The 13003-nt window shown below is 43.6% G+C and overlaps 1 protein-coding gene across 2 annotated transcripts in view; it reads right to left on the reverse strand.

The window, feature by feature from the left end:
* The window catches only part of SMC1B (structural maintenance of chromosomes 1B), an 86845-nt gene that overhangs the window by 47628 nt on the left and 26214 nt on the right, over positions 1–13003 (reverse strand). For both annotated transcript variants that reach the window (XM_019515927.1, XM_019515926.1), the window contains exons 5-8: positions 12297–12535; positions 11610–11868; positions 9080–9220; positions 6737–6819 (exon numbers count right to left, since the gene is read on the reverse strand). In XM_019515927.1, coding sequence (XP_019371472.1) covers positions 6737–6819; positions 9080–9220; positions 11610–11868; positions 12297–12535 — 722 coding nt within the window. The remainder of the gene's footprint in view (positions 1–6736; positions 6820–9079; positions 9221–11609; positions 11869–12296; positions 12536–13003) is intronic.

Genomic DNA, 13003 nt, shown 5'->3' on the forward strand with positions numbered 1-13003 from the left:
AAAGGGGGTGGGGTTGCTCTCTATGTAAAGGAGCATTATACATCTACCCCAATTAAAATGGGATCAGAGGAGGAGAAAGTTGAGGCACTGTGGGTTAGGATACATGGAGGTCATGGGAAAAGAGACTTGGTGGTGGGGATCTGCTACAGACCACCACACCAAGAGGAAAAGCTAGAATTGGAATTCTTGAGGCAGCTCTCCAAGGCCATACAGTCTAGGGACATAGTTGTCATGGGGGACCTAAACTACCTTGACATCTGCTGGGAGGAGCAGTCAGCCAAATCCAACCATTCATGTAGGTTCTTAACCTGCATGCAGGACCTTCACTTAATGCAGGAGGTATACAGTCCTGCTAGGGGGAATGCCTTACTGGACTTGGTGCTGGCTATGAGGGAAGACCTGGTAGGGGAGCTGCAGATTTGTGGTCACCTTGAGGACAGTGACCACAAATCAATCGAATTCACCATATGGCGTAGGGTGGGAAAGATAACTAGTAGGGTGGAAGTGCTTGACTTTAGGAAGGCTAACTTCAGTGTGCTTAGGAGTCTAGTCAATGTCGCACTGCAGGAGAAGAGTATTGGTGAGATGGGAGTCCAGGAAGGGTGGTCATTCCTAAAGGAAGTGATCCTTCAGGCACACAGGGAGACTATCCCAGTACGAGGGAAAAGGGGGAAAGGAGCCAAAAAACTTCCTTGGCTAAACTGGGAAATCCAGGGGAGCCTAAGGGCAAAAAAGAAGGCATACAGGCAGTGGAAGGGGGAAGCTACCAAGGAGGAGTATACTTTTACTTGGCCCGCACTTGCAGGGAGGCAGTTAGAAAGGCCAAAACAACTACAGAGCTGAGGCTGGCAACACAAATTAAAGACAACAAAAAGTCTTTTTTTAGGTATGTAGGGAGAAAAAGGAAGGCACAGGGCAGCATAGGACCCCTACTGAACAAGCAGGAGCAATTAGTGACAGAGAGGGAGGACAAGGCTGCGCTGCTCAATTATTTTTCTGCCTCAGTGTTCCTGAACAGGGCTCAAGATAAGTCTCCTAATGGGTTCTTAGATGGGCATCAGAGGGACACCAGACTACCAACTGTTGACGCTGACTTGGTGCAGAGTCACTTGGATGGACTGGATGTGTTCAAGTCAGCAGGCCCGGATGAGCTGCATCTGAGGGTACTAAAGGAATTGGTTGGTGTCGTAGCAGAACCACTGGCACAGCTGTTTGAGCACTCATGGTGCTCAGGTCAGGTCCTGGAAGACTGGAAAAGGGCCAAAGTGGTCCCTATTTTCAAGGTGGGAGGAAGGAGGATCCAAGTAATTAAAGGTCAATCAGTCTCATCTCCATCGTTGGAAAGGTCTTTGAAAAGATTATGAAGGATCATATTTGTGGAAGTCCAGCAGGAAAAATAATGCAGCAGGGCAAACAGCACAGATCTGTAGCAGGTAGATCATGCCTGATCAATTTTATGACAGGGTTACACAATGCTTAGACATGGGAGTAGAGGTGGATGTCATTTTGTTGGACTTTAGAAAGGCCTTCGATAGGGTATCTTATCCTATTCTCAGAAATAAATTAAGAGGCTATAACAGATGTTTACATGGTCCGGTGGGTGGCAAATTGGCTTAGTGGTTGCACCCAGAGAGTGGTAGTAGATGGGTCAGTATCAACCTGGAAGGATGTGGGTAATGCGGTCCTACAGGGTTCGGTCCTTGGACCTGTACTCTGCAATATCTTCATCAGTGACTTGGATGTGGGTGTGAAGTGTACTCTGTACAAGTTTGTGGATGATACTAAATTGTGGGGTGAAGTGCACACTCTGGAGAGTAGGGAATGACTGCAGGCAGACCTGGACAGGTTAGAAGAATGGGCAGTACACAATAGGATGCAGTACAACAAGGACAAGTGCAGAGTGCTGCACACAGGGCGCAAAAATATCCACAGCACACCTACTGGCTGGGAAGTGACCCTCTCAGCAGCACAGAAGTGGAAAGGGATCTCAGAGTCCTAGTGGACTCCAAGATGAACATGACTCAACAGTGTGACAAAATCATCAGCAAAGCTAACCGCACTTTATCATGCATCAGCAGATGAATGACAAATAGATCCAAGGAGGTGATATTTCCCCTCTATGCAGCATTGGTCAGACCGCAGTTGGAGTACTGTGTCCAGTTTTGGGCGCCGTACTTCAAGAAGAATGTTGATAGACTTGACAGGGTCCAGAGGAGGGCCACTCATGGTTAAGGGCTTACAGGACAAGCCCTATGAGAAGAGAGATTGAGGGACCTGGACCTCTTCAGCCTCTGCAAAAGAAGGCTGAAAGGTGATCTTGTGGCCACCTACAAATTCATTAAGGGGACGCAGCAAGGGATTGGAGATGCTCTGTTCACCAGGGCGCCTCTTGGGGTAACAAGGAACAATAGTCGCAAACTGAGCAGATTTAGGCTAGATATCAGGAAAAACTTCTTCATGGTAAGGGTGGCCAAAATTTGGAATGGGCTTCCAAGGGAGGTGGTGCTCTCCCCTACCTTGGGGGTCTTTAAGAGAAGGCTGGATAGGCATCTGGCTGGGGTCATATGACCCCAGCACTCTCCTGTCTAAGCAGGGGATCGGACTCAATGATCTGTTGAGGTTCCTTCTGACCCCAGAATCTATGAATCACTGATTCCAACCATAAAATGTACAAAGCAGCATAGCTCAGCCAGATTGAAAGTAAGTAATATGTGCCAAGTAAGACTGGTTCATGTTAGTTCACACACTCAAGAGGAGAAAATGGTGAAGGCAAAGAGGAAGATACATGGACTAGAAACTAAGCTGTGATTCTAAATCACAATCCAGTTTATTTCTACAAAAGCATTACAAAGCTATTTTAGCCTCTTACTCAGAGCTTGTGGATCACTGGGCTAAAACTAGAATGCTACTGTGCTTCAGATTTGAGCGTCTTGTTTGGCAGCAAATCCCAAACCTGACAGACAGGTCCACTGTCCCACATTAAGTATCAGTGAAGTATCATTGGAGGATATTCAAGGTGGGGGCATCCAGATGCAGTAGCAAAGCATAGGGGGTACACATGCACCCCCTAGGAGTGCTGGTGCACCCCCTGACTCACCATGTTTGCTGCTTAGGCAACAGGCAGGGGTGCAGGCAGGAGCACTGGTGTCCCCCCTGCAAGCTCCAGCCACGGAGTGGAGTGCCGTGGTGCTCCCAGAAGAAGCAGGCACAGCCACTTCTGGAAGTGGCTGCAGTAATTGGCTGTCTCATGATCAGCCATGGAGACGCCCCACCCCGGTTGGCAGGATCAGCCGCGGGAGACTCCCTGCCCCATCAGCAACATTGGCTGCGTGGAAACACACACCCCCAGTCGCTATGGGGGCATGTGCCCCCCCGACTAAGGTGGCACTAGTTGCCCATGTCTGGATAAGTACCAATGCCCCAAGACAATTGCAGGGGGACAGAAAACCCGAGAAGGCTAGGGGTGAACTCAGCTGTCTTTATGGGAACGCCCGAAGAATGTGCAATAAACAGGACAAACTGGCTCTCCTTCTGGCAGACAAGGAATTTGACTTCATTGAGCTGACAGAGACCTAGTGCAATACATATGATTGGGCAGTGGATATTGAGGGCTACAGGCTCTACAGGAAGGATTGGGTTGGGAAGAAGGGTGGAGGGATAGCCCTCTTTGTGAAAGAGCAATACCCATTCCTGCAGATTACAGATTTGATTGTACAGAGAGGCCCCTTGAGACCCTTTGGGTCAGGAGATGGGGACCTGATGGTGGGTGTCTACTACAGGCCTCCCTACCAAGAAGAGAAAAGCAACCAGGCATTCTCCAGGGAACTGACCAAAACGGCCAGCACTACAGACTTGATAGTCATGGGTGACTTCAACTACTCTGACATCTGGGAAGACCATTCAGCCAGCTCCAGTACATCAACCAACTTCTTGGCAGCTCTAGACGACCTGTTCTTGACACAGACTGTGGAGGGACTGACTAGGGGTAATGCTACTCTGGATTTGGTGGTGACCAAACGGGAAGACATGGTAAGCAACCTGAAGATTGGAGGTACTTTGGGCAACAGTGATCATGTTCTGATCAGATTCACCATCCACCGAAAGACTGGGAATTCTGCCAGCAGAACAAAAGTCCTAGAGTCAGAAGGGCAGATTTCAGTAAACTCAGGAGTCTAGTTAGAAAGGCCCTTCACAACCAGTAACTGGATGATTTGGGAGTTCAGGAAGAGTGGTCCTTCCTTAAGGAGGCAATTCTCATTGCTCAAAAAGAGGCCATCCCCATGCGGTCAAAAACAGGGGAAGGGGCCAAGAGACCCACTTGGCTCAACAGGGACATCAGAGAACTTCTCAAAAAGAAAAAAACAAGGGTACATGAAATGGAAAAATGGTGCAGCATCCAGGGAGGAATACGCACATACAGCCAGAGTCTGCAGGTATGAGACAAGGAAAGCCAAGGCATGCATAGAGATCAAACGGGCAACCAAATTAAAAGACAACAAAAAGTCCTTCTATGGTACATATGGAGCAAGAAAAAAAAATCAAGCTCCACTCTCAGACCCCTACTGAATACGAAGGGGCAGCCCACAGTTGATCCCCGCAAAAAGGCAGAGCTCCTAAATACTTACTTTGCATCAGTATTCTTGAAATCAGATGGGAACTTGTCACCTGTCCAGAGGCCCAGAGAATATGAAGAAGACAGCAGTCCACATGAAATCAGTCCCAAACAGGTGAAAATACTTTTAGAATATTTGGATGTTTTCAAGTCTGTTGGGTCAGACGACCTGCATCCAAGAGTCCTGAAAGAACTGGCCAACCTCATAGTGGTGTTCAGAGTCATGGAACTCAGGAGTAGTCCCAAACGACTGGAAGAGGGCTAACGTGGTACCCATCTTTAAGGGAAGAGGGATGACCCTGCCAACTACAGATTGGTCAGTTTGACTTTGGTTTTGGGAAAAATCTTCAAAAAAAATGTCTAGGAGGCTATCAATCACAAGCTCATAATTGGCGGGGTATTAAGAAACAACCATCATGGTTTTGTCAAGGGGAGGTCATGCCTAACAAACCTGGTGTCCTTCTATGACCAGGTAACTAACCTACTGGATATGGGACCTGTGGTTGACATCATCTACCTAGACTTCAGCAAGGCCTTTGATACTGTGTCCCATGAGATTCTCTCAAATAAGTTGGAGGGTACAGGGCTAAACCAGTCTACAGTGAGGTGGGTTGGCAACTGACTCACAGGCCGATCCCAGCGAGTTGTAACTGATGGGCTGGCCTCGTTCTGAAGGGCTATCTTGAGTGGTGCCCCCCAGGGATTGGTGCTTGGGCCTGTGCTCTTCCCCATCAAAATCATTGATAAAGATGTTACAGTGGAAAGCACAATGATTAAGCTGGCAGATAACACCAAGCTGTGGGGAAATACAGACACATCTGAGGATACGGCAAGGATCCAGAATGACCTTGACTGGCTCGTCCTATGGTCTCAACGCCATCAGCTGAGGTTCAATAGGGACAAGTGCCGGGTCCTTCATCTGGGTAGGACGAACCCTCAGCATAACTGTAAGATGAGTGGTGATCCAATGGCTGACACTGCATCTGAAAGGGACCTGGGGGTGACAACCATCAGAGGATGGATATGAGCTATCAGCGCAATAAAATTGCCAGCAGGTCAAATATAACTCTGGTGTGCATCAGTCAATGCATTGCCAGTAGATCCAGAGAGGTGCTCCTCCCCCTCCATTCAGCATTGGTGAGGCCATAGCTGGAGTACTGTGTCCAGTTCTGGGCATCGCACTTCAAGAAGGTGGATAAGCTTGAAAGGTTATAGAGAAGGGCCACCCGTATGATCAGGGGCCTGGAGGATAGGCCATATAAGGAGAGACTCTGGGAACTGGGTTTGTTCAGTCTGCGTAAGAGAAGACTAAGAGGTGACTTGATAGCCGCCTACAAGTATGTCAAGGGTGAACACCAAGATCTAAGGGATCAACTTGTCAGAAAGGCACCCCTTGGGAGGACGAGGACGGATGGGCACAAGCTAATTGTGGAAAAATTTAGGCTGGACATAAGGAAAAACTTCTTTTGCATAAGTGCACCTAGAATCTGGAACACACTCCCCGCAGAGGTGGTGCAGTCACCATCCGTGAAGGTGTTCAAAAGGAGGCTGGACAAGCACCTCATTGAGCTCGTTTGAGCCCAACTACCTCGTGATCATGGCAGGGGACTGGCCTTGGTGATCTTACAGGTCCCTGCCAGTCCGACTGTTTTATGATTCTATCCAAATTAATGCTTTGCCTTGGAACAATTATGGCTAATTTGAAGTAACTGTCATTTAAGTTGCGTGTGTAAATGACTGTGCCTTCCCTTTTTTGATGCAAATCAAATCTCTAATCAGTTCTGCATTAAACTGGCTGCTGTTTAGTTTTATGTACTATTATCTAGTTTGTACTGAGGACACCTTCCTTGTGTATGTATACATATAACATAGAAGAAGCAATTATCTGAAATGTCTGAAAATAGAATCTTTGAGGAATTCTTGCTTGTGACACATTTAAATAGTCAGATCAACTGTAAAATTAAACCAAAACCAAGTCAACAGCATTTAAATCAAACTAAACACTATTATTTTGGTAAAAGATAGATCTTGCCAAAAATTATAAGCAGCTACCTGAATAACATCTGGAATGCTAAAGTCACAACTGAAACTTATTTTAAAGAATGACAGCAACAAAACACCTACATGCATGCTTTGGTATACTCCTCCACCTTTTCTATTCTTTTTTTGTGATCTTCTATCTGTTCCTCAACTTGCTTTATACTTTCCTAAACAAACAAAAAGAATGTAATATGAAAATATTAAGTAACTCTAAAATCAATTTGCTAATGGCTGTAAGCATTTAATGTGTGGTATTGAGGTTTACGTGGTGGCTAACCCTGGCTTCAATGCATATTTTATTACCAAGTCACAGCATATCACTTTGAGTATTTAGTGAACAGTGACCTGAAATGAATCTATCAAGAAAAAATGACAATATGTTTTCAATATTGTGACACAACTCAAACAGTTTCTTCAAAGTGAAGGGATCTTGATATTTCATAACCACCACTTAAGCAATGAAGAAATACTTCTATAAATATTTCCAATTTTAAAACCATGTCCCTCCACAGATTTTGCAATTCAACCTCACAGCATTGTATCCACAAACAGAAAAGAGCAAGTAAAATAACTAGCCTTTTAAAACTGTTCCATCTGACAGTATACTAAAGTGCAGAGTATATGATGAAGTGAAAATTATATTTATATTCTCACTTCCTTATTCTTACTTTAATGTTTTATTCTTAACTTAGTGCTCCAAAAAGTTATTTGAAAATATTAAAATACTTAGTATAAAAATCCCATAAAGAAACTATCAGCTAAAATTAGATCTAATTGACATTTCTTATTGTTTTTACAGAAAATATGTTCCCAACTGAAATGAACCATGCTGTTTTGATTTAAGGTAGCCCCCTTTCCCCCCACTCAAAAAAAAACGCTGGTGCCTTCTGTTTATATTGTACAGGATGACAGACTCTCAAAGCTCAAAACGGTTTGAAGACCTAGAATAATTAGTTCCGTTTTATGACAATTTTTATTTTAATTGTACTTTTTACTCAAGAACATAGCTGTCTAACTTTTGAGTAGCTAGGGGCCACACACCACAGTAGCCACAGGACCCAGGCTGCACATCATGTGGGTTCTCCGGGACCCTCACTGCATGGGCAAGACAGCTGTCCCACTACACTGAAACTGTAACCTCCTTCTCCTCCCAGCCCACAGGAGGAGCCATCCCTTTCGATGTTGCACAGGCAGCAAGTTCACTGAGACCCTTGGCTCAAGAGATCCCAGTCATCACAGCAGCAGGAACAATGGAGGGGAGTGGCAGCTGGGCAGGAAATACCTCAAGGGATGGATGTGGCCTGTGGGCCACCATTTGGAAGCCCTGCTCTGGAGTATTACCATATGTCTTCTCTCCTTCAAAAGCAGGAATGGATTCCATCTTTGAACATTCAGACACAGGTTCATAGAAATTGTGCACACTTTCAATTTTCCTCATTTTTTTCTCCACCAAGTAAAACAGACCAGGTCAGAACTACAAAAAAGTGGGGCAGTGGCAAAGGACTGCAGCATCTGAATATATAGACTAAAAAAAAATTCACTTAAAAAATTGCTTTTGGGTATTCTCACTCTTGGAAGATTAAATAGTACAATACCCCTCACCTCTGAGAGCTAGCTTTGAAATGCTCTGCTCAAAAAAGGCATCAAAACAGGAGGCCAAATCTAGTGAGCTAAAGAACTTAAGAGATACAAGTACATAATTGGAAAACGTACCATTGTGCCATAAGTGCAGCCCCAGATTAACAAGCACTTAATTACCTTCAGGACTGGGACCAGATAACTGCTAGACTGGATTTTCCAAGGTGATGTGTTTGTTTTCTTTGCAAAGCAAATTAGCTTGGGTGTAGTTAGCAGACGTCCTGAGTGACTATACATGTGCTCTGACATGTTCTAATTAGAATGCTCTAGCATAGCCGCAGTGTCACATGTATAAGCACCTGCAGATTTAAAATTGGTCACTGGGGCACTTTAACTAAAGCTTGTCAAATGAGCTTTAATTAAAGTGTCCTGTGGCCATTTTTAAACATGTCAGGGCTTAATATATGTCACACTGGGGTTTTAATTACAGCAGCTCTCCAGGAACCGCTTTAATTAAAATGCCCACCCTCCACTCCCAAGCATGTATATAAGCAGCCACTGCTTCTAGTTCTGGAGCTGGCACACAAAGAGCTACCTCATGGTATCTGTCAGGAGCTGGTTTGCACTGTATAGCCATACCTTCGAGATTAATTTCATAAGAACAAAGAGACATTCCATACCTTCTGTAGGTGTATCAGAAAAGAAGTATAGATATTTTTATTATATTTAGATGTTTTGCAAAGATATGATTATATAAAGAATTTAGACTGGAAGGGGAGAGGAAGGACAGAGAAAGGACAACAGGGCTTTTTTCCCCCGGTTAAATTAATTCCACTTTAGTTTAAGTACCTCAATTTCTTTTTGCTTCCTCTGGTCAAGTGCCATTCTTTCTTGATCTGCTTTTTGTTCCCACTGAAGTTTTTCTAACTGCTGCGTCAGTATAGCTACTTTCTTTCTTACTAGTTCTTTTAGCTGTTTATACTGATCCAGCTGTACAAATGGCATTAAAAATTAATAACTTACTCCATTAAACATAAAATAAAGTCTCATTACATTTTGTTCTTGATTAGCAAGTTAATAGCCTTAGTAATCGGATAGTCTGAATCCTTGATAAGTCAAGTATGAACACTCAAATCTAATGACAAATGGAATTCACATCTTAGTCTTTAGTTTTGCCTTCTGTTTAAAGTGTTTTTTTAACGTTGTCATAAGAATACAACTTTTTAAAATGTTTCAGGACAGGAAAAGGCCAAGATATCATCTAGCATGTTCTGCAGGACAAGAAAAGGCCAAGATATCATCAAGTGTGTGATGCTCAAAAATTTGGAAAGTTTTAAGTACAGTATGATTATTTTAGTAAAACAGCTTAAATAGCTAAATAAGATTTTTGGGCAACCTTGTAAATTACACCAAGAGCTTAACATTTTTTTTTATTAGACTGGACTAGGAAATTTTCCTGGTAAGTGGGGAAAAAAGAAAGTACCTCACCCATCAGGTTCTGTGGAACTTAAGTGTTAACTGAATAAAAGAAATAAAGAACAAAGAATGCACGTACATACACAAAGCATGCAGATAAGGTGCCAAACATGAACTCAGTGCAAAATGACTGGTGTGCTTTCCTCACAAAACAGCCTAAAATAAGGTGTGAACTACCTCAATTTCAAATTTTATCCACGGTAGCTGGGTACTGCTGTGGGGAGTTGTTTTGGTGAACATTAAAGAAGACTTTTCACTATTGCTTAAAATGGATCTGGTTTACACTCAGAAAGGTGTATACTGTCTCCAACACTCTCAAAAGTGTGTTATCTTTGAATACACTCTTAGTTTTACAGGTAAACCCGCTTAGCACTCTTAATTGGTTCCTGAAAAACCAAGAGTTAAGTGAAATGAGTGTTAAGTGAAACCAAAAGTACTTGATGACCAAAGATGGCAACCACAATTGTTTTTAATGACCCAAGATGGTGACCATGAGCGTTATAATGAAACCTGCTGAGCACTAAGTGAAATCAGGTATTAATTTTAAATGAGCATTATAGTGAAATAACAGTACACGAAACAACATTAAGTGGGGGTTGCCTGTACTCTCCAAAACTTCTCTATGACTGGCACTTCTTGGAAGCTTGAATTATCCCCTTCCTTAAAAGTGCTAGCACTTATATTTTTGTGAGCAATTTACTGGATAATTTCCTACTGATTTACAGTAACATGACATATGCTAAACAAGTTCTAGATACCAGTTTCTTTTTCCTTTTGTTTCCTTTAGTTCTTTTTATAATTTAGCCCAGGAGTTTGCTGGCTTAAAAATAAATAAATTAAAAGTCCAAACACACATGGTTGACAGCTCTCTTAACTCTTCTGCATTAAGGGAGAACAAGAACCTTAACATTAAAGAAAAATATGGGTATGTTGTCTCAGTCATAGAGCTTCATACTGTAAGTCATAAATATTGAAAAGGAAATTACAACTGATTTTTCCCACAAAGACAGCGGTATCAAGCAATGTTCCCTCTAAGGAGTAGCAGTCCGTGAGCGTGCCGCTTCAGTGCGGCGTGGGACACTTACCAAAGATAAGCTCCTCATTCCTCAGCTGGGGCAGGCAGCAGGGGCTGGGGCCCAAGGCCTGGGGCCTTTGGGGCTGGGGGCCTAGGGGCTAGGGCGGGCTCCACCGGCTCCAGGACACTGCTCCACTCCCACACGTCACCTCGGGGAGCGTGGAGGCACGTGGCATCAGGGCTGGGGAATGGAGCACTTCCCCACAGTCGGCAGAGTCTGCAGAGCATTTCCCCAGAGCTGGCAGAGCCTCACTCGGGGCAGGCAGCAGCTCTTCCCTGAGGTGAGGCAAGGCAGAGATGGAGGCTGGGGGCTGGTGCAGGCTCTGCCGGCTCCAGGGAAGTGCTCCATTCCCCAGCCCTGATGCCATGTGCCTCCTCACTCCCTGAGGCAAAGCGGGGGGAGCGGAGCATTTTCCTGGAGCCAGTAGAGCCCACGCCAGGCTCCCGCCTCTGCCTCGGGGAGGAGCTTACCTGCTGTAAGTGTCCCACGCCACAGCCCAGCTCCTATCCTGGTGGGTGCGTAGCCTATAGAAGTCTTTGCGTGGCCAGCCTTTTACTTGTGCGTGGCCACACACGTGCACACCTTAGAAGGACCTTGGTATCAAGTATTTTAAGTCCAAAAAGATTCTATAACTGCCAGTTTCTAAAAACAATAGTGTAAGTGCAAGAAAAGGGGGAATAGCATTATTTTTCTCATCTTACTAATTGAATTACTTTTTTCTTATTTGCAGTTTAGTCTATAGACCCGCTTTCCAAAGAACAGATGAAACCGTGGCCCCTTTCAAGTCAATGGCAAGAGTCTTTGCTTTTCTGCCCTACAAAAATCACCTGACTTTCTTCCAGTTCAATATCTGTTCCTCTCTGTACCATCTCTTCCTCAAATTTCTTTTTAAATGTTGCCCATGCTGTCTCAATATCAGCCAGCTCTATCTCCATTTCTTTTATGCCTTCCTTTTGTGCACCATACTGTTTCTCATTGTCCTTCAAGGATTTTTTAGCCATATCTACTTTTATGATTTGGTGAGAAGTATTCTCCTTTGCTTTAATGTATCGGGGCCTCTTCTGAGACAAGGATGCTTCCACAGTCCTTTAAAAAAAAAAAAACATATTTGTCAATGTTATGGTTTAGAAAAATTAAGAAATGTAGTCTGGCAGAAGACAGAAGAATGTTTCTTTGTTTTTCTAAATCACATTTCTACTATGACAAACCATGTGACATTTCAGCCTAAAAGGTTTTGACTCAAACTTGAAGCTAGATGTGTAAATTGAAGTAAAGCATAATGCTACTGGTTTGAACACCTGCACTCTTATGGTATAGTCCAAAAAAAATAGTGACAAATCAGTCCCTGAAACAGTAGGTGAACTCCTAATTCCACTAGTTTGTAGCAAAATTTAACTCAGCTAAGATTTCACCATTCTTTTTATGAGAAAATATAATCTGAAGAATGGCGTACAATGTAAACCAACTTAAAGACTGAATGCTGTACAATCACAGGAACTACATGGGAAACTTACTTCATTTCTTTTTCTGTGCTCTGCTGGTCTCTATTTAGTATACCACATACTTTTTTCTTGGCTTTAAAGGTATCTTCAGCATTAGAAAGGGAGTCTTTGTTGCTACGTATCTCCGTATTCTTTTCATCCAATTTATTCTGCAGAAATTCAATTTTTTTCTCATTGTGATAAAGTTGGAAGAGCTGCAGCTGTATCCTGTTTTCTTTCAGCTCTCCAAGCAGCATCTGGTAACGCTCTGCCTATCAACAGTAACATTTTAGTTGTAGTTTAAAAAAAAAAAAAAGTTTTGGATCAGTAATGGTCTGATCTCAGGCCCGACATTAAGTGGTGTACTGGTACTTGTGATTATTTCAGTAATGTGGCCTAATCGCAAAACTCAGCTGTATAGTTCTGTAGAGTTACTGTAACCTTTCCCAGACCTAAACTGTCATTTCTTTATTTTTTAATTAAATATTTGCATAATTCATCTTGTAAATCTAAACTATGCATTCTACCCTAATTCAGTTAAGTATTATGAAAAATTTCATAGTTTCTAGGGTCGGAAGGGACCTGAGCAGATCATTTAGTCCGACCCCCTGCCATGGCAGGAAAGAGTACTGGGGTCAAACGACCCCAGAAAGGTGTTCAACTAACCTCCTCTTAAAAACCCCCAGGGTAGGAGCCTGCACCACTTCTCTTGGAAGTTGGTTCCAGACCCTAGCCACCCT

The sequence above is a fragment of the Gavialis gangeticus genome, unplaced genomic scaffold (genome assembly GCF_001723915.1).
Source record: "Gavialis gangeticus isolate Ggan-Ray unplaced genomic scaffold, GavGan_comp1, whole genome shotgun sequence".
Classification (NCBI taxonomy): Eukaryota; Metazoa; Chordata; order Crocodylia; family Gavialidae; genus Gavialis; species Gavialis gangeticus.